This window comes from Salvelinus namaycush, chromosome 17 (assembly GCF_016432855.1).
Source record: "Salvelinus namaycush isolate Seneca chromosome 17, SaNama_1.0, whole genome shotgun sequence".
Taxonomy (NCBI): domain Eukaryota; kingdom Metazoa; phylum Chordata; class Actinopteri; order Salmoniformes; family Salmonidae; genus Salvelinus; species Salvelinus namaycush.
Genome location: NC_052323.1, coordinates 8,097,888 through 8,120,324, shown reverse-complemented (window position 1 = coordinate 8,120,324; position 22,437 = coordinate 8,097,888). Strand labels below are relative to the sequence as shown.

The window sequence follows — 22,437 nt, the reverse complement described above, 5'->3', positions numbered from 1 at the left end:
CAAACACATATGCATTTTATCAATGGCAATTTGAACGTACAGAGAAACCGTGACGATATCCTGAGGCCCATTGTCGTGCCATTCATCCACTGCCATCACCTCATGTTTCAGCATGATAATGCACAGCACTAGCTCATACCATATACTGACTGGTTTTAAGTATCTGTGACCAACAGATGCATATCTGTATTCACAGTAGTGAAATCCATAGATTAGGGCCTAATGAATTTATTTCAATGGACTGATTTCCTTAAATGAACTGTAACTCAGTAAAATCTTTGAAATTGTTGCATGTTGAGTTTATATTTTGGATGGAAAAGAAAGTGGTGAGATTTGAACCAGGAATGTTGTGGGTCACAACACGTTTTTAACACTCCGACCTACCACCCTGATAGTTTGTTTTATTTGACTCCCGCCTGTCAATGTACACTCTGCCCACTAAGTTTTCAAATCAACCAATCACATTTTCTCCTGCCCTCAAAACAGCTGGGTCCCGTTCGACTGATTCGACTTATTTAGACAGGTAAATGCCTTGGCCTTGGTACCTGAAAGAATGAATAAGGAAAACTCCACTGAGCTACTGGCTAATCACAAGTCAATATAAAACATTTACATAGAAATGGCAGCAGAGGGCGTTCTCACATTTCTCCTAAAGGTGTTCTTTCGCTGTAGTCGCTCATTTTGCAACATTCAAAACAAAAGTCAAAATCCTTAACTTAGTGTAATTTGTAGGAAGAAATGACCATGATGCTGTTTTTAAAATATTGTATTAAAATGTATTTGAAAATACTATGTACAAACTGCTGCTGGTTTGATTTATGGCAACAAAAAAACTCCCTATTCTCCTGAGCAAGATTACAAATGACACCTTTTGTCAGATTTTTTTAAATTTATAACACTTTTACAGCCATTCAAATATCTGAAGCCAAATCCTGGGTGTATAATGCCTTGTTCACACTGCAGGCCTATAATGCTCAAATCAGTTTTGGAATACTGACTGTCCAAATAGCAAGTTATAAGTGACCAAATAGGATTTATATGTGTTCAGACAGCAGTAATTTGCTGACATGGCTAAGCTAGTTGTCATAGTAAAGACAGGTGTGTGCGCAGTGGTGTAGGCTGATTTGGGCACGTGCTTCCGATCACTCAGAAGTTATGTAGTAAGCTAAGATGACAATGCCTGCCATGGATGTTTCCCAGGTGCTTTGAATGTTCAAAATCATAGTGTGAGAACACTTAAGGCCTCAAAGGACAAGATGATCCAACTTTCAAAACGAGTCCTTTTTGTCTAGCCACAGCAGTCAACTAGCTAGCTAAGTAGCAGTTTAACTTTCTAGCACATTCACTCATTTGTTTGTAAACATTTAACAAGCTAGTTAGCTACCACATTTTCTTGGCAAACTGTCAACAGAGTAGCTAGCAAGCAACAAGATATGCCAAATAACAGTTTAATAAATCAGATTTGACCACATGGCCAGCAGTGGCGGTTCTAGACCATTTCAACTGGGGGGCCAAGCTGGGGCCAGTTGTACTGTTAGAGGGGCCAGTTACATTAGACGTTATTGTTGTCATCGTTTTCTTCACTGCATTGCAGGCATTAGCAGGCAAAAGACCATGTTCATAATCATCATCGCTGCCACTGTCTAATAACGGATGTAAAAAAAGAACGATAGCAAAAATTAGTTATGTAAACATTATTTCATACTCCACATTTAGGGGGGCCACAAGGGGGTCCAAAATTGTTGTCACAGGGGCACTGCCCCCCCCCCCTCCCCCAGAACCGCCACTGATGGCCAGGAATAAGTATTGTATCTGACATGTGCTTTTTAGCTGTTCAGACTGCAGGAAAAAGAACAGATTCAAATCGGGTTTGCAAAAAAATTGGATTTGAGTCACTTCAAACTGCCAATGAGAACAAGGCTTTTACAGTGCCTTCGGGAAAGTATTCAGACCCTGTTAGTTTACATCTCTGGCCCAGCCAGAGAGGACATTCAAAGACTTGTCTCAAAGCCAGTCCTGCATTGTCTTGGCTGTGTGTCCTGTTGGAAGGTGAAGCTTCACCCCAGTCTGAGGTCCTAAGTGCTCTGGAGCAGGTTTTCATTAAGGATCTCTGTACTTTGCCTTTGTTCATCTTTGCCTCGATCCTAACTAGTCTCCCAGTCCCTGCCACTGAAAAACATCCTTACAGCGTGATGCTGCCACCATCATGCTTCACCATAGGGATGGTGCCAGGTTTCCACCAGACGTGACGCTTGGCATTCAGGCCAAATAGTTCAATCCTGGTTTCACCAGACCAGTGAATCGTGTTTCTCATGGTCTGAGAGTCTTTAGGTGCCTTTATGTGCCTTTTACTGAGTGGCGGTTTCCGTCTGGCCGCTCTACCATAAAGAAATAATAAATAGCAAAGGGTCTGAATACTTATGTAAATAAGGTATTTCTGATTTTTATGTTTTCTACATTTGCAAACATTTCTAAAAACCTGTTTTCGCTTTGTCATTATGGGGTACGTTGTGTAGATTGCTGAGGATTTTTTGTTGTTGTATTTTATCCATTTTAGAATAAGGCTGTAACATAAGAAACTGTGGGAAAAAGTCAAGGGGTCTGAATACTTTCCGAAGGTACTGTAAGTGTTTCCTACACAGACATAAACACACATTTATACCTCTGTAAATATTACATTTTTCAGTAGCTAAATAATTTACTTGAGTAAATACAAATAGTAATCAATAATGGAAACATTTCTCAAAATGGTGGTGAAGGAAGTGTTGGCAGACTAGGTCCATTGTGACAGACATTTCACACATTCCTCCTCAGGAACAGGACTTAATGTTGTTAGTGTTTTGTCTTCAGAGAAGACAAGAGAGCCGTTTCCTTCTTGGGCTCTTTGCTTGGGGCTGCTAAACTCAGCCATTCATACCATGGACAACGCTAACAACGGATAGCACCATGTTGTTGCTCCCACTGATAAACACTTCTGACGAGAGACAGAAAGTGAATCTTTGTTGCATCAGAATGATACAGAGGAGTATGTGCCACATGGTGGTTTCATTGTGTAACATTTATCTCAAGGTAAATGTACACTTTTCTATGTAGGGAGTACTGTATAGTACATTGTGCTTTTTCCAGCACTGAATAAAGGCCTTTGGTTAACTCATCTCCCTCTTCTGACCTTGTCCTGTTTCAGACAGGGAAGCAGGCTGTCAGAGCTTAGGCATGTATTGGACATATCCTAATGAGGATATGTAAGGAGAAGGAGGGGAGTTGCTGTTGTAAGCTTGAGCAGTTCAGTCATTTCAGCAACATGTAAAACAAAGTCATCAGTTTGGGGGGGGGGGGGGGGGGGGTCTTAGGCACCCAAACACACAAGAACCAATAAAATAAAGTTGAGGCAACTGTTCTCATACCAGGGGTTGGGCCTAAGGGCATTGAGCCAGGGTGGACCTCTTTTCGGGGTTCACAGAGTTCCTTTGTATGTTGGCACCCCCTGCTGGGGCGGTATCTCCTTCCAGCCCCAGCGAGCGCCGGTAGGTGGCGGACAGTCTGTAGAGCACGTCTGGCGAGAGGCGGGGCTGGGAGTCGCCTCTCTGGGTCAGGAGCATATTAAACAAAGTGTTGACCTCGGAGATCAAGGCCCCGCCCAGTGAGCCATCCTCCGGCTTCTTACCGAAGGTGGAGAAGGAGGCAGAGTCAAGGGTGTCTGGGGAGCAATGGGTTTCAGGGGACGGTGGCCCATTGGGAACAAAAACGTTCTCGTGGTAGTCGGCAGTTAGGGGGAGGGAAAGGCGGGACATCCACGCAGGGTCCTCTATGTCAGCAAAGACGTCATCTGATGAGAGGAGGAGAGAGATGAGAACATGTCAATAAAGTATGGAGTATTGGCAATACCGTTTTCTAACAACATAGGACAAAGCAACAGCTCTACAGTGATACAGTGCTGGATGTGACACAGGGAACATGTGGGTGTTCTTTGTTATAGTGTTTGTTGTTGGTCAGTATTCTTGTTTATCCCTGTGAAAATGAATTTCTTCACGTGAAAACGTTAAATGAAATCTGAAGATGGGAGAATGATTATCTGGTATGTCGAAGACGACAAATATAAACTAAGTTAATAAAAATAAGCTTATGGAGGTACAAGTCTAATCTAACGGTTTCCTTCAATTTCCTCGAGAAAAACACTATGTGGGACGAAAACAGGATAGAGGATATCACAGGAGTATATTTATCTGGCTGTTGTGAACCGGCATTTCCTGTCATCTCCTGGCTGTATCCGGAGTTATAGTCAAGTAAAAGCTGATTTATGCGCCGTACAGAGGGTGTGACGCAAAAGGCCACATCAAGCTCCGTATCGCATGCGCCTCCCCAATTTTTAACAATGCAGAGGGCTCTGTATAACTCCGCATTGACATGATTGGATGACGGTAGGTGGGGGCGGTACATCCTGTATAAACACAAATTCACTTCCTTGACAAGCGCAAGAAATATCAATTCCCTTACTTATGCAGAGGCAGCATCGCAGTAAATGCTGTATGGCCAATGCAGATTGCGGAATGGCCATACATAGGCATTAAAGTGGTCAAGTGGTTTTACACAAACCCTGTTTAGACAATCAAAAGACACATTGTGATCTGATCATCCTGCCCACTTCTGGTAGTCAGACACATATTGTGCCTTGATATCTTACAAGTGTAGACAGATATGGACAGAGAAAACATTTAAATCATTGGCAGGTGGCACCATTGACTGTTTAGATCAATATGTGTCTTACAATAAATAAATATTATTTTGAAAGAATATCTATGAAATAATTTGCATAAAGGGGCCAGGAAATCTGGTCACAATGCAGGCACAGTGGACAGATAACAGACACTTTAATTCCATGTGTAGACATATTTCTGAAAATGTGGGCACCATCAGAATGTAGACATGATCAGGACAAAGGACTCACCAGGTAAAAACGAGGATAGAATGAGCACGTACACACTCAAAACAGGTAAAAATCAATTTAAAGCCATTCTCTACAGTTAAGCATTACAGGCATTCTTGTATAATTTTTTTGTATGGGGATGTGCAAACCTGATTATCATGACCAACATCATATTGCTTTTGTTTCGTTTTTTTGATAAAGGGAAAACTTTAGTTGTGGTATAACTGTATGGCAGGGGTAGACACCTAGATTCAGCCGTGGGACGATTTTTGTTGGAGCGGATGGACAGGGGGCTGGAACATAATTATAATTATTTGTACAATGCCAATTGACCACAACTAAGCCCAAGAAGAGATTATATTTGAAAATTACAATTTCATACCTTGATTACATTGAGGCACGAACACATATCTCTTTTTGTATTCGCGGGAATACTTGAGAACAGATTTCCTAAATTAAACAAATTTTCAGCTGAATTCCTGGTGATTTTAGTCTTTTTTTTTTACCAACAAATGAAATCCACAAAAATAAAAATAAACTTTGAGGGCGGTTTTGGCCCGGCAGTTTTGGCCGGCAGTTACATTTGTGACAATGAAATTTGACTAAAAGAATAATGAAATGAATGACATGAAATTGTTTCAATTTATTCCTATCGTAGGTAAATAATCCAAGCAATACATCTCTCCATAATAGTGTAAAATTATAAATCTACTGTTTTCTTGCCACAGTTTCCTCACATGAATACAATGCCAAAATAGATTCAACACCGTTTCTGGGTGGTCATTACAAAAGGTACAATTTGACTCCATGTTTTGTTTTTTACTTCTTCATATAGTGGTCGGCAGGATGATATTTATAAATATTTAACCTTTTAAAAAAAGTTTTCCCAACTATATTATCAATAAAACCATTCCAATAAGGCATGACATAAGGTATAGATACAACATCCTGTTGAAACAAGGTTCGTATAGCTCTATTGTTGTTAAATGGACTAAAAGAGAAACAAATCTTTCCTACTGATGAGTCAACAGGGTTAATCATAGGTCTGTTCTGAGGGTCAGGTCTTGACACGTTCCTGAATAAAGCAACACCTGAGGGAATGGCATCTAAAACAAATTTGCAAACTCTTTAGATGTTACAGGGATCTTATGAAGTGATAAGGAAAAGTCCCTCTGCATTTACAAGTTGGCTCACCAATAGGATATTATTTCGGGAACCAATATTTCACAAACAAAAACAGTGCATTCTGAAAATATTCAGATGTTAGATTTTTTCTAAAATGGATTAAATAAAAATCATCATCAATCTACTTTGATTGAGCTCAGGTGCATCCTGTTTCCATTGATTATCCTTGAGATGTTTCTACAACTTGATTGGAGTCCACCTGTGGTAAATTCAATTGATTGGACATGACTTGGAAAGGCACACACATGTCTATAAGGTCCCACAGTTGACAGTGCATGTCAGATCAAAAACTAAGCCAAGAGGTCGAAGGAATTGTGCGTAGTGCTCCGAGACAGGATTGTGTCGAGGCACAGATATGGGGAAAGGTACCAAAACATTTCTGCAGCGTTGAAGGTACACAAGAATACAGTGGCCTCCATCATTCTTAAATGGAATTTTATAAACACCAAGACTTTTCTTAGAGCTGGCAGCTTGGCTAAACTGAGCATTCGGGGGAGAAAGGCCTTGGTCAGAGAGGTGACCAAGAACCCGCTGGTCACTCTGACAGAGCTCAGGACCGAGTGAAAGATGAACAGAGCAAAGTACAGAGAGATCCTTGATGAAAACCTGCTCCAGAGCGCTCAGGCTGTTCTCTTTCCAACAGGACAACGACCCTAAGCACACAGCCTAGACAATGCAGGAGTGGCTTCGGGACAAGTCTCTGAATGTCCTTGAGTGACCCAGCCAGAGTTCAGACTTGAACCTGATCGACCATCTCTGGAGAGTTATAGCGCCACAATTCTGCATTCCATGTGTAATGCCTATTAACTGTTCCTTGAGATGTATCAATGCACATCCACTGTCCCACAGCCCAGCCAGTCAATTTATAACCTTAATCTCCCCTGGAAAAAAGTGCCTTGAGAATATTTCCCCATGCTACTAGCCTAGCATTTGGTTTGGTACAGAGGGGGTTAATATAAGCCTAACTGTGTGCCTTTCCAACGTTGCCGGTTTTTGTTGTTGCGATCTCCATATTACGTGATGAGACTGACAAGCTTATCTGATCCAGACAAATTCATTGATCAGGATCATTATAATGGATATAGAAACAAAGATAAAACAAACAAAATGCAGTTTGCTGTCATTTCAGCTGCTTGGTGTGATTGTGTATTTGGCTAGTTAGCTAGTAAAGGAGAAGTAAAGTTAGCCTAGCTATCCTCCCTAACTATCTTATTGACTCGACCATTAGCTGGTTGTTGCCTATTTATAAATTATTTATTACATTTAAATTCTCCTCTCTCTTGTAATAATTGAACCTCTGCTACCCAGCTAGCTACATGCCAATGATTTGTTTAGCATAGCAACGACTTGGTCAAAACATGAGAATATAATTAACAACCAGTCTGATGGTTAGCAACGTCAGAACCGGCTTTTGCCCGGACTATATCGTCTGGTGGAAGGATGAAATAAAGCTAATTTACTAATTAAAATAAAGGTCATGAAAACATGTTGTTAAATATGTTAGCAACTGTTTTATAAAAGCAATAAGGCTGTCGAACCTGGGAATTGTTGTGTGTTAACTCCCACCTAAAGGTTGTTTCCCGGCCCTTGGCTTTGTCTTGTGTGTCTAATAAATGCCCTCAGTCAGGAGTTATCATGCCTTATTAGTAAAGTCTCGCTTCCTCCATCCCCTCGCTCTCTCCCTCCATCCCCTCGCTCTCTCCCTCCATCCCCTCGCTCTCTCCCTCCATCCCCTCGCTCTCTCCCTCCATCCCCTCGCTCTCTCCCTCCATCCCCTCCCTCTCTCCCTCCATCCCCTCCCTCTCTCCCTCCATCCCCTCCCTCTCTCCCTCCATCCCCTCCCTCCCTCCATCCATCCCCTCGCTCTCTCCCTCCATCCCCTCGCTCTCTCCCTCCATCCCCTCGCTCTCTCCCTCCATCCCCTCCCTCTCTCCCCCCATCCCCTCCCTCTCTCCCTCCATCCCCTCGCTCTCTCCCTCCATCCCCTCGCTCTCTCCCTCCATCCCCTCGCTCTCTCCCTCCATCCCCTCGCTCTCTCCCTCCATCCCCTCGCTCTCTCCCTCCATCCCCTCGCTCTCTCTGTGTTTCTCCCATCCTCTTACTAACTCCTTGTTTTTTTTCCGGAAACTCCTCCCACTCTGCACCTCATCCCCCTCTCTCTTCAACCCCGACTACACCTCATCCCTCTTTTTCTACACCTCATCCCAGTTTCTCTTCATCCCACACTCTACACCTCACCCCCCCTTCTCTACACCTCATCCCCCTTTCTCCACACCCCCAACTCTACACCTCATCCCCCTTTCACTTTACACCTCATCCCCCTTTCTCTTCACCACTAACTTTACACCTCATCCCCATTTCTCTTCACCCCTCCACTCTACACCTCATCCCCCTTACTCTACACCTCATCCCCATTTCACTCTACACCTCATCCCCCTTTTCTTCATCCCCCTTACGCTACACCTAATCCCCCTTACTCTACACCCCCCACTCTACACCTCATCCCCATTTCACTTTACACCTCATCCCCATTTCTCTTCACCTCATCCCCCTTTCTCTTCATCCCCCACTCTACACATCATCCCCCTTTCTCTTCAGCCCCCTTTCTCTACACCTCATCCCCCTTTCTCTTCATCCCCCACTCTACACATCATCCCCCTTTCTCTTCATCCCCCTTACTCTACACGTCATCCCCCTTACTCTACACCTCATCCCCCTTTCACTCTACACCTCATCCCCCTTTCACTCTACACCTCATCCCCATTTCACTCTACACTTCATCCCCATTTCACTCTACACTTCATCCCCATTTCACTCTACACTTCATCCCCATTTCACTCTACACTTCATCCCCATTTCACTCTACACTTCATCCCCATTTCACTCTACACTTCATCCCCATTTCACTCTACACTTCATCCCCATTTCACTCTACACTTCATCCCCATTTCACTCTACACCTCACCCCCCCACTCTACTCTACACCTCACCCCCCCACTCTACTCTACACCTCACCCCCCCACTCTACTCTACACCCCACCCCTCCCCACTCTACACCCCACCCCCCCACTCTACTCTACACCTCACCCCCCCCCCCCACTCTACACCTCACCCCCCCCCACCCCCCACTCTACACCTCATCCCCCCCACTCTACACCTCACCCCCCCCACTCTACACCTCATCCCTATTTCACATCATCCCCCTTTCTCTTCATCCCCCTCTACACCTCATCCTCCCTTCTCTTCGTCCCCCCTTTCTCTACACCTCATCCCCTTTCTCTTCATCCCCACTCTACACCTCATCCCCCTTTCTCTACACCTCATCCCCCTTTCTCTTCACCTCACCCCCCTTTCTCTTCTCCTCATCCCCTTTTACAACCCCCACTCCACCTCATCCTCATTTCTCTTCACCCCCACTCTACACCTCATCCCCCTTTCTCTTCATCCCCCACTCTACACATCATCCCCCTTTCTCTACACCTCATCCCCCTTATCTTCATCCCCCTTACTCTACACCTCATCCCCCTTTCACTCTACACCTCATCCCCATTTCACTCTACACCTCACCCCCCCCCCACTCTACACCTCACCCCCCCACTCTACTCTACACCCCACCCCCCCACTCTACTCTACACCTCACCCCCCCCACTCTACTCTACACCTCACCCCCCCCACTCTACACCTCACCCCCCCCCCCACTCTACACCTCACCCCCCCCCCACTCTACACCTCACCCCCCCCCCACTCTACACCTCACCCCCCCCCCACTCTACACCTCACCCCCCCCCCCACTCTACACCTCACCCCCCCCCCCACTCTACACCTCACCCCCCCCCCCACTCTACACCTCACCCCCCCCCCCACTCTACACCTCACCCCCCCCCCACTCTACACCTCACCCCCCCCCCACTCTACACCTCACCCCCCCACTCTACACCTCATCCCTATTTCACGTCATCCCCCTTTCTCTTCATCCCCCTCTACACCTCATCCCCTTTCCGTTTCATCCCCCTCTACACCTCATCCTCCCTTCTCTTCGTCCCCCCTTTCTCTACACCTCATCCCCTTTCTCTTCATCCCCCACTTTACACCTCATCCCCCTTTCTCTTCATCACCCTCTACACCCCCCACTCTTCACCTCACCCCCCTTTCTCTTCACCTCATCCCCTTTTACAACCCCCACTCCACCTCATCCTCCTTTCTCTTCACCCCCACTCTACACCTCATCCCCCTTTCTCTTCACCCCCACTCTACACCTCATCCCCCTTTCTCTTCACCTCATCCCCCTTTCTCTTTATCTCTCGTGATCCATGGCTCTCCCCATTCCAAACTTAATTAGACTGGACCCACCAGCAGGGAAACCCTAAATCCTCAGAAAACAATGACCCTCTCACTGGAACCAAAGGAACCCCCTTAGACACACCACACATACACATGTTTAACGTGAAGAACACCCCTGCTGTGGTTGATTGACTACAACCACAACAAAACACCAGAAGATATTGAAGCAGTTTAAAGCATACCGCCGAGCGTTAGATCCACAGACCTGACTAATGTCAGAGCTCAACTTTGATAAGTCACAATGGTAAATATTGAAAAAATCATCAGTTGACTGAAAACAGACAATTCAATTGGTGATATGTGATTCATCTTCTATCAGCTCTAAGACTGATTTTCGAGTGAACTGTCCCTTTAATAGGTGATATGGCTACCAAACAAAGGAATGCAGACTCAAAAGAAAATAGCAGAGCTCAAGGAGATGTAGACTGAGGCCGCATTCTGAAGGGGTGCTGAAAACACAGTGATCTGCGCGCACACACCTTTGCATTGTGTCGATCAGGACCGAAAGACAGATGTGGAACATGATATCAGAGGTCAGATTCAAGGCTATCTGTTCAGATCACGCTGAAACACTGCCTCGGGGCAGAGTGGGTGGTGGTGACTGTGTGTGTTGGGGTTGTTCTAGGCAGCTTAAAAGATGGGGCTCTCCAGGTGAAAAGAAAAGAAAAAAACGTGTTGCCCAGGGAATCAGAAACACAGGCTGTTTGAATGTTTGAACAACGTCATAGGTCCTCAAAGAGCATGAGCTTCTCACCGTTTGTGAGTCTCACAAATCTAGCGTGAGTTACAATGCTAATGGAGGACCCCTTTGGGCATGGGTGACTCAAGCATGACACACACACACACACACGCAGGTCTTTGTAACACCCCTGTGTGAGATTACTGTACCGGCATAGACTTTAAATGGCTCTCACTCAAGATCAACTGAAAGATAGAAATCCTCGTATTCAGCCTTGAAGTCTTGAGAGACTATGTGCCATGTTTTGAAAAGAACAAAGACCGAGCCGACGTGACAATGGCCTGAACAATTGGAAGGAACTCAATACGTATGTTTACCGTGTACATACACTGAGTATACCAAACATTAGGAACACCTTCCTAATATTGAGTTGCACCCCGTTTTGCCCTCAGAAAAGCCTCAATTTGTCGGGGCATGGACTCTACAAGGTGTCGATATCATTCCACAGGGATGCTAACCCATGTTGACTCCAATGCTTCCCACAGTTTGCTGAATGGCGTTTGGGTGGTGGGCCATTCTTGATACACACGGTAAACCGTTGAGTGTGAAAAACTCTGCAGGGTTGCAGTTTTTGACACACTCAAACCGGTGCGCCTGGCACCTACTAACATACACCGTTTAAAGGAACTTAAATATGATGTCTTGCCCATTCACCCATGTCTCAATTGTCTCAAGGCTGAAAAATCCTTCTTTAGTTTGTCTCCTCCCCTTCATCTACACGGATTAAATTGGATTTATATCAATAAGGGTTCATAGCTTTTACATAGATTCCCCTGGTCAGTCTAATGGAAAGAACAGGTGTTCCTAATGTTTCGTACATTCAATGTAGGTTGGACTATATAGAATTTGAACATATGTATTAGTCTGGTCAATCATACTAAGCGCTGCACTCATTGTTTCACTTCAAACAATGTCACATACAGTACAGCAATATGTATCTTTACGGCTGAGTGAAAACAGCCACGCTCAGCTTATGATATTGTTAGTCACTTAATGTTTGCCATGAATTTTAAGAACATAATTAAGTGGTAGAAGCCCAACAGAGAGCTAAGAATTCAAATAAGTGTTTTCTTTGTTAATGTTGACCATTCAAATGTTTTCCCTTCAAGCTATTGTTTGTTGACTATAAAATAGGATCATTTCTCTGGTCAATCGGTCAACCTGGTTAAATAAAGTTTACATTTTAAAAAGTTCTTACCAGGGTTGTTGAGCAGGTTATTAAGCCCCTCCTCCAGTAGCGGGTCGACGGGGGAGTCTCGGCCCATGTCCCAGTCCATGTCTCCGGCCTCACTCTCACCATGACCGCTGTCCTTGGTGCTCTGCCAATCAGTGTCCTGAGCGTAAGACCTTCAGGCAAGCAGGGGAAACAGACAGGGGAGCGTCAGGGACAGTGAGAGAGGGCATTTTAGAACCGACGTTTAGGAGTCATATTATCGATAGTCAGCCATCTTGTGGAACCTTCACTATGACTGTCATGTCATATTCAATTGTTCCCAAGAATCAAGCTGTTCTGGAATGTGTTGACCTGAGCTCAGTTTAATACTTGAATAGCTTCCAACCCCGGCTCAATGCTGAGGTGCATTGAGCCAGACAAAGGGTGTGCTAAGTGGCATTTAACTGTGCTGAGATGCTCTAAGCCATGCTAAGAGGAATTGCGCAACACTAATCTTTGTCTCCTACTTCATGTACTTCTGGGGGTTTTAACGTTTGGTGATAAAATACCAGAGACTCGAAGACAGAACATGCTCCCTGTCAGAGACTTTATCAGAGCCAGTTAGAGACCAGACAGACCTGAGGCCTCTTTATCAAAGGTGCGAAGACTAAACCTTGTGTGCCCCAGTTTTCCTGCATAGATTGGTATTTATCCATTTTGAACCCGACTGAAAAGTGTGCGTATCTCCACGCACAGCTCAGACCATGCGTACACACAACTTCTAGTTGTTAAAGAATTGTATTGCAAGCATATTGTTCTATTGAGGTGTTTGAGGCACGGGAAATAATTCATAATAATGGTGATAAAAACATGAAAACGTAATGATAAAACAGATGCATTTACCACTGGTAAGGAGATTCCATAACAGCATGTAAGTTAATGTTTCTTTCATTATTGTTACCTCCTTTTCTGACATGATTGGATGACCATTCATCCATTCAAAAGCCAAGAATGCTTTAAAGTAAACAGACCAGTAGCCTACTTAAAATATTTGACAGTAGGCCATGGGTAGGGTAGGATAATACACAGTATTTGTGTGCAATAGGAGCGCGACATTGTAGCCTATTTAATCTCAGCGCCTATACCAAGGCAGGAGATAGAAACACAATCATCTATCGATAAACAAAATATTTAACAACCGTTCGTCTTTTGCATAGAAGTGTGGGCTCTAGCATTTAGTTTTAAATTGTTTGATTAAACAATCAATCATCTGGCAGAATGCATTCAGTGTTTGGCACTCACTGTAGGTGGCTAGCGCCGAGACCCCTAGAGGACGTAGTTCTGCCTGATGCCGTATTACCTCTAGGTATCGACACAGTCAGCCCAGCCAGTAATACACTCGTGTCCCCCATTGACCGGATTTTGTATAAAACATCCTCAATTCAGAGCCATTAAATCGAGTTAAGGAGGAAACTTTGTAGCAGGAATGAAGGATGTAGGATGTTTTATGTACAAGGCGGTCACCAGTGTATTGCCTACTGAATACATTAAAGTCGGACGTAAGATGACAAACTATGTAAAAGGGATAATAGCGCCTGCTTGCGGCCGGTTGGGTTATGTTTAGTTTGAAAAACTCTGTGCAAAATGTTAAAACATTCTGCCCACACCTTTACAGAAATGTGATTAAATTTGCCATAGCGCTTTCATTTAGAAACTGTCATCATGTCTGAGTTCCAATATTTCCAAATCATACAGCAAATGAGGGAGTTTTTGTCAAAATATAAGGTGAAAGGAGGTCGTTTTCCAGGTGGGATTTTAACACTCGTTCTCGTGAACAGAATTATACAACAGGGGTCTAATCCTGGATGCTGATTGGTTAAAACTGCATTCCAGACAGTGTCTATTCCACAAATTACCACCGGCTAAAGCTATGAGGTTGAAATGCCTATTTACTCCATCTCACTGCGCAATCCACTGTCTCATCAGCCCAGCCAGGCAATTTATAAACTTGATCTCCACAGATGGAACAGAGTAGGCATTTCACCGTCATAGCTTGTGGTAACTTGTGGAATAGACACCGGCTGGAATGCGGTTTTAACCAATCAGCATCCTGGATTAGACACACCCGTTGTATAATTGGGAGATAAACCAGGGGGGGCGACAACATCCCAGATAGTCGGCCATGACACAAAACATACACCCCACGTAGACAGATTCTTCATGAAAGCGAAGAGGCTGAACCATATATCAACCCCTCACATACTGTGTATAGAATATAACATTGTGGTCAGTGGATGTGCTGGCTCCTGCCTTAGGGAATGCGTCATGGCAGTGTGGTAGGCACTGAGTCCTGCTCTGACGTGCTCCCTGCCACAGTGACTTACTGGAAGACTGGCAGAGCACTTATGGTATGAGACACTCTTCCTGTTATTGGGCAGACACATACCTGAGCAGCATTGTCTAGCTATATTACCAGAAACTGGTTGGATGTCCGGGGGTATCGTCGGATGGGGCCACGGTGTCTCCCGACTCAGCCTCCAGTATTTAATGTGTCGGGGGGCTAGGGTCAGTCTGTCTGTGCTCTCTCTCTCTCTCTCTCTCTCTCTCTCTCTCTCTCTCTCTCTCTCTCTCTCTCTCTCTCTCTCTCTCTCTCTCTCTCTCTCTCTCTCTCTCTCTCTCTCTCTCTCTCTCTCTCTCTCTCTCTCTCTCTCTCTCTCTCTCTCTCTCTCTCTCTCTCTCTCTCTCTCTCTCTCTCTCTCTCTCTCTCTCTCTCTCTCTCTCTCTCTCTCTCTCTCTCTCTCTCTCTCTCTCTCTCTCTCTCTCTCTCTCTCTCTCTCTCTCTCTCTCTCTCTCTCGACTACCTAGCTTGATGACTCCTTGCTGTCCCCAGTCCACCTGGCCGTGCTGCTGCTCCAGTTTCAACTGTTCTTCCTGCGGCTATGGAACCCTGACCTGCTGTTTTCAACTCTCTAGAAACAGCAGGAGCAGCAGAGTTACTCTGAATGATTGGCTATGAAATGTCAACTGGCATTCACTCCTAAGGTGCTGACCTGCTGCACCCTCGACAACCACTGTGATTATTATTATTTGACCCTGCTGGTCATCTATGAACATTTGAACATCTTGGCCATTTTCTGTTATAATCTCCACCCGGCACAGACAGAAGAGGACTGGCCACCCCTCATAGCCTGGTTCCGCTCTAGGTTTCTTCTTCGGTTCCAGCCTTTCTAGGTAGCTTTTCCTAGCCACCGTGATTCTACACCTGCATTGTTTGCTGTTTGGGGTTTTAGGCTGGGTTTCTGAACAGCACTTTATGACATTGGCTGATGTTAAAAGGACTATAAATTAGAGGTCGACCGATTAATCGGATTTGCCGATTAATTAGGGCCGATTTCAAATTTTCATAACAATCGGAAATCGGTATTTTTGGATATATACACTGCTCAAAAAAATAAAGGGAACACTTAAACAACACAATGTAACTCCAAGTCAATCACACTTCTGTGTAATCAAACTGTCCACTTAGGAAGCAACACTGATTGACAATAAATTTCACATGCTGTTGTGCAAATGGAATAGACAAAAGGCCTTTGTGCAAGGAGGAGCACTGCAAAATGACCTCAAAATGACCTCCAGCAGGCCACAATCAATGTTGTTTCCTCGTCATTTCGACAAATTTCAATGTGATGACGTTGAATCAACGTGGAAAACTGACTGGATTTTGTAAAAATCATCAACGTAAGAGAATTGTGTATTTTTTTCCCACACAAATTTTTACCAAAATCCCTTATTTTGTTCTCTTTTTTTTCACATTGACCTTATGTTAGTTGACAACTCAACCAAATGTAAATCAAAACTAGACGTTGAACTGACGTCTGCGCCCAGTGGGTAGGAAGATTTGAAACAATATTTATAGGGTGCTTGTATTTATTTTGTGTCTTCGGCAGGTCTCTTTTGAAAAATTTATTTAAAATCTCAGTGGGATCACTTGTACAAAAAAGGATAAATAACAAATACATATGTATGTAAATCTACATTTTTGACAAGTTAAATTTCATGAAAAGATAATAATGAAAGTCAGATTGTCATGTAGCCTGTTGAATCGTAAGCCATATATACAATCTAAAACTAATGATGCATGCAGTGGTAATAGTGGTCAACAGCCAACTGGCTCTGAAACAAAGGAGGGATAATGATGCATGTGGTCGTAGTGGTCCACAGCCAACGGGCTCTGAAACAAAGGAGGGATAATGAAAAGAAAAAGGGAAAAAAAGACAAGAAAGAGGAAATGTGCTCACCTGCCAGCGCGCTGGGAGAACTTGTTGCCTCGGAAGTTTGGTCTTGGCTGCAGCTGGCCCTGGTGGAGCAGGGAGAGGAGCTGAGAAACCTGCTGTAAGGAGGCAGGAGATGATGAAAGGGGTAAGGAGACAGTGATATTATAACACAGAAGTCAGAATAACAAACTAGGGTTTTGAGAATGTGCTGTATTGAGGCTGTTGAGTGTATTGGGTGGAGGTGTCAATCGTCAAATGAATAAATATGATTTGTTCTGCGAGGATCTATTCAACCGGTCTCGCACTATGGCAATCCCTAACATTGGGGAGTTCATTTGGAGCAGTTTGTGCTGATATCTTTCTTGTGGATGCGCTGCTAACTCTGGCCTCCACATTCAGAGAGGAAACAGCCTTTGTGAGGTGTACAGAGTGGGTTTGTGTGTGTGTGTGTGTGTGTGTGTGTGTGTGTGTGTGTGTGTGTGTGTGTGTGTGTGTGTAGGACTCGGATGGTGGACAGGAAAGCGCTTTACGTAAAAGGCTATTATTCTCTGACCTGTTTCCTTCCAGGATGAACCTCTGAAATATGGTCATGTGGAGGGGAGGGGGGGGGGGTCTGAAAACCTCCAGCTGGGGCGAGCAGGCGGAGATGAAGGAGAGAGGTGGGTCAACACTCAGTCATCTTCCTGCGCTTATAATGGAATTTACGTGAGGCCTTAAAACCTTGCCAGACTCTTTGTTCTAAGACTATTGGGCGTTGGCATCGCCGTCTGCGTCTATTCCCCCTCTTGCGTCTATTCCCCCTCAATGACGATGCGTCGTTTGACTAGCACAGCACTTCTTGAGTAGACATTTACAGATGCTGCTTTTCTTTGCTTAAAGTGAGATCAGCAATTTGGACCATTTGTCACTGACGACTCGCGGTGCTTAAATGTCGAAGCAGTATTCCCTTACTCTACAGACATATCAAAGCTTACTTTGGCTGGGCTTTCCCCTTAGAGAATAAGAGTGGTCTACTGATTCTTCCTGGCATTTTTCCTTCTCTATATGAGTGTGCTATGCGATATTGAGTAAAAGGATTGGTGCGATTGCTTGAGGGGCATGGGAGTAGACAGGATTACAGTGGCTGACACATGAGCACCTGAATAAACGCAATGCTTTGGCTCCAGCATCATCTGTTAGTTGTCCCCTCAGGCTTCCTATGTAAGCCATACACAAGAGGGGGGAAATGATCTGCTCTCGGGACCTTCAATTTAAATGCATCTCAATTCCTGTAGGTTACACTTAATTACTTAATTATTTAAGTTTGAGCATGTGAAAAAAATAAGGCTTATTTATAATACAAAAGTCTGAGAAAAAAAAGGTTTTCTTTCTGTTATTCGTTAAATGGATATAGGGTATCTAACATGAGAATGACTCAAACCAATGTAATGCATCGCATAAGATATACCAAATGTGCATTCACGTTTGAAGTAATTATAACTAAAAGGTTTGTTACCTGCACTTCGGGAGAGGCAGCAGACAACTCAATGGAGTTCTCTCCGAAGGCAGCCATGGAGAGACGGACCAGATTCCTCAGCATCCGTCTGTGGTCTTCAGCGTCAAGTCCACTTCTGGTATCTGTGTTCTTGGGCCTCCTAAGTGTTGCCACCTGGGACAATGTTTCTGGCACTTCAACGTCAGGGCTAACCTGGATCTCAGAGTTCCCATGTCGCCTCAGGGTACTGGTCTGATACAGTGAGGAGGACGATGAAGGTATTCTTGCCTTACGCAGGGTTCGGTAAGGAGTGGCCGGGGTCCGAGGAAGAGTGCCGTCCAGCTCGATGCTCCCAGGTTTCCTGAGTGTTCTAGAATGGGAGACTGGTAGCGTTGATCCCCCCTCTGGGTAGGCCTGGGAGTGGACTGTTGGGTTCATGGAGTTGGCAACGCTGTACTGCCTTTCTGTGTTTTGCTCTTCAACCACCAGGAGCATGGTGGAAAGGGGCTGGGCTTCGTCATCTTCTGGAGGGTCCTCCCTTCGTCCCCTCAGGACTGGCACCAGCTGGATGTCTGTCTTCCTGATGTTTTTCTGCGGGCGGCGAGGGTGGCTCGTGTAGGTGGACTCGGCCATCCTGCAGTTGTAGGAATGGTTGTCTCTTTTCCTGGGGCGACAGAAGGTGGTCACCAAGGCAACAGCCAGGAGAAGCAGGATGCAGCTGGCCCCAAGGCAGATGACCACCATCATGGTGAAACTCAGCTGACCATGGTTACCAGGGGCTGAGTTCTTCAGATGGTCCCGCAAGTTGATGAAAGCCACCTCTAAGGTGGCCTTTGTCAATAGCCTTGGAGAACCCTTGTCCGATACAGCAATATCCACTTTAAAAGTTTTCCCAATGAGCTCTGTAGCATTGGTCGTGTTAACATACAGTTGTCCGGTGGTGTCATTGAGTCTGAATAGTCCTGTGGGGTTTCCATCTGTGATCATGTAGCTGAGTCTTCCATTCAGGCCAGAGTCTGGATCAGTTGCCTTGATGGTAGTGGCCAGGAATCCCATAAATCCATTTTGGACAGAGCGACCAGTATGAGGATCGGTGGAGCCTTCTTCAGCACCATCCCCTAGTTCTGTCACTATCTCCCCCTTCTCTTCGTTGACCGGGACACTCACAAAGGCTATGCCTTTCTTTGGCATCGGCTCCTTGATGACGGGGTAGTTGTCGTTGACATCCTGGATCTCGATGAGTACCGTGGCGGTGCTGGTGAGGGGTGGATGCCCATGGTCTATGGCCTCCACAATGAAGGAGTATGTGGGCGAGTCCTCATAGTCCAATGACTGCTGGGCGCTGACTACACCACTGGTGGGGTGGATGGCGAAAGATGCCGTAGGAGGTCCCAGTTCATTGGACTCTCGGATGGAGAAGGACACCCTACCGCTGAGCTCAATATCCACATCATTGGCTTCTACCTTGAGGACCTGGAGCCCCACGGTATTGTTCTCCTTGAAGGAAGCCCTGTAGTGGGACTTGGAGAACACAGGGGCATTGTCATTCTCATCCAACACATGGACAACTAGGTGTCTAACACATGACAGTGGAGGGTCACCGTAATCCTGGGCAAGTAACGTGAGATTATACTCCATGACCTTTTCCCGATCCAGGGTGCCATTGGTTACGATCATGTAATTGTCGCCATGGATTTTCTTGAGACGGAAGTGGCCTGATCCATGCTGGATGTGGGCGTGCACATTCCCGTTGTCCCCGGAGTCTGCATCAGAGACCATCACCAGTGCAAGGAACGTGTCCTCTGGTGCGCCTTCTAAAACAGTTGCCACTGGGGAATCAGGGGGTGTCCAAGTGACGTGGATCCTTGGTGCATTATCATTGACATCCCTCAGCTTGATGTGTAGTTTACAATGAGAGGGGATGGCGTTGGGCCCAAGATCTCGAGCCTGGATGTCCACCTCATAAAAGTGTTTGGCTTCATAGTCCAGTGGGCCTTTTAAAGTCACTACTCCACTCTGGGGGTGGATACTGAAAAGCTTCTGCACCTCAGGTGGAGCATGCTTGCTTAGTGAGTACTCAACCTCCCCGTTGGCCCCTTGGTCAGGGTCCGTGGCCTTGAGGTTGATGACGCTAGTCCCACGAGCTGTATCCTCGGCTAGTTCCACAGTGGGGGTGCTATCCTCAAACATGGGGCTGTTGTCGTTAGAGTCCAAGACGTTGACCCGGACCAGAGTACTGCCTGCCCTGGGAGGATTCCCCTTGTCCCATGCCACCAGAGTCAGCTCGAAGGAGGAATGCACCTCCCTGTCCAGCTCCTTGATCACCACCAGCTCTGCCTGCTTTGGCCCATCCACAGCACTCCTTACATCCAGGGCAAAATGCTGGTTGACGGACAGCGAGTAGGTCTGCAGACCATTCGGGCCGGCGTCCGGGTCCACCGCTCGGTCCAGGGGGATCCGCATCCTCAATGTGGCCATCTCAGAGATTTCCACCTCCTGCTGGCTGCTGGGAAAAGTTGGGCTGTGGTCATTCAGGTCCATCACCTCCACCCGCACCCTCAGGAAGTGGATAACACCACCTTTCCTGTAGAGGACACTGAAGGCCAGCTCACACAGGTCCGAGCCTCGACACAGCTCCTCCCGGTCCAGCTGGCCTAGGGTGGCGACAGTTCCATCTCTTACTCCAATGGAGAAAGGCAGGGCTTGACCATGCTCCACGACCTGGAAATCCTCCAGTACCCCGGTCTCGCCTCTCTGGCGCAGGTCATCGACCAGACGGCCGACCCTGGTGCCCACAGGCTGCTCCTCCCAGACTTGGTACATGACAGTTAATGGGGCCGGGTCTGAAGACTGGGCCCCAGAACTAAGCCACAGAACCAGCAGTAGAGCCAGCAGCATGACTGTGTGAGATATTACTGTCCTGTCCAGCATTTATAAGGGCATGGCTAACACCCACTAAAAACGACTTATTTCCCCTTCTTCAAGTTAAATAATGATGACTGATGAAAAAACTAAACTATTGATAGAAAAGATATCCTTTTAAAATAGCCAGATACAGTAAAAAATTCAAATATTTTAGTTATAAATCGACAAAACATAGAATACATTTATCAATATAAGCCATGAATCAAACTGCTCATCTACCCATATTCTTACACTTTTACCAAGCTCTGAGTATCAGCACAAAATATACCAACAATTACAGCTCAATCTATCAATGAAACAATCTAATATGTTTCCTAACAAAACAGATATGAATTAAAGACTAAATTAAAGACAACCCTACATCCCTTTTATACCAACAACCTTAGAACCCTTAAGTTTAGTCAGATATCTAAATTACAGAACCCTACAACTAGATTGCCTCCCTCTCTTACACACACACACACACTCACAGCTTACTGCATGAATCACACACAGCTGCTGGCTCCCAGCGTCCAGGTTCATCAGCCTGTAGCTACAAAGTAAAGCAAGGAGAGCACTGAGGAAGTTTGGATCTGTGATGAAACATGCAGGATAGGACCCAGCCAATCAGAACAGAGGAGGTGGAGCATATGCAAATCTAAACTCCACACCCCAAAACAGAACAGTGGGCCCTCGGGAAATCAAGCAGGAGTTGATACAACATTGGAGTGTTTTTAAAGAAATGTGATCCCCCCTCCGCCTCTGCCCCCAGTCCTTCACTTCTTTTGCCTTGTTGCTTTTTTCCCTGCAATCTTCAAAAAACCCATCAGAACCTTGCATTGTGGATCTTTAACTCAGTAGAAATCAGAGTGGGCTTGAAGCGTGGGCCCTATGGGACATTGAGCTGTAACCAGGCCTGCTCTCGACTCAGAGCTCCATGACGTAAGGTCTGGGCTCGCGACAGAAATCCTAAACGCTAGATAGCTCTTGCTGATAAATGTGTTGCCACCTCAAACTTGTCAGCCGTAAATGTCTTTTAGCTGGTAAAATGACCCTTTCTGGACTACTTTTCATTTTTTGATTTGTTGTTGTTGTAATATATGGTTTTTGTTGTGTTTCTCAGCAGTAAGCCGCAAATGTTGCTTTCACATAGCACAGTAAAGGGAATCAAATAGGTGCTGCTGTAAAAAGTAGAATCTATCCATACCGAAGGGCTCACAACGACACAAACTGCAGTTCCGGATAATATAAACAAGGCAAACAGACCATTATACATCTTGACAATTATAGGTACAGGATCTCCACGATAGGAACATTTTTTTTTTTTAAAGAGTGTGAAATGGAATAATCTTAGCTCTGCATGTATAAATATAAAAGTTTAATGTGTGACGGGAAATTATCCAATAGCCTGAGCCTAGAAAGACAAAGTTTGTTACAGTCTGT

General features: G+C 45.3%; 1 protein-coding gene across 1 annotated transcript; it reads right to left on the bottom strand.

Annotated features, from left to right (window-relative positions):
* Positions 1–2,590: 2,590 nt before the first annotated feature.
* Positions 2,591–21,533, bottom strand: pcdh12 (protocadherin 12). The gene is made up of 4 exons (XM_039012091.1): positions 18,112–21,533; positions 16,641–16,732; positions 12,388–12,536; positions 2,591–3,826 (listed from the first exon to the last, which is right to left on the bottom strand). Exons 1-4 carry the CDS (start codon positions 21,019–21,021, stop codon positions 3,417–3,419), a joined length of 3,561 nt encoding a protein of 1,186 aa, XP_038868019.1. The 5' UTR covers positions 21,022–21,533; the 3' UTR covers positions 2,591–3,416.
* Positions 21,534–22,437: the final 904 nt, after the last annotated feature.

What these genes read in the sequence shown, in the direction of transcription:
- pcdh12 (XM_039012091.1), bottom strand. Translation starts at nt 21,021, where the DNA reads ATGCTGGACAGGACAGTAATATCTCACACAGTCATGCTGCTGGCTCTA. An exon ending in CTGCCTCTCCCGAAGTGCAG is followed by an intron (nt 16,733 to 18,111) that starts GTAACAAACCTT and finishes GCCTCCTTACAG; the next exon opens with CAGGTTTCTCAGCTCCTCTC. An exon ending in TTCTCCCAGCGCGCTGGCAG is followed by an intron (nt 12,537 to 16,640) that starts GTGAGCACATTT and finishes GCTTGCCTGAAG; the next exon opens with GTCTTACGCTCAGGACACTG.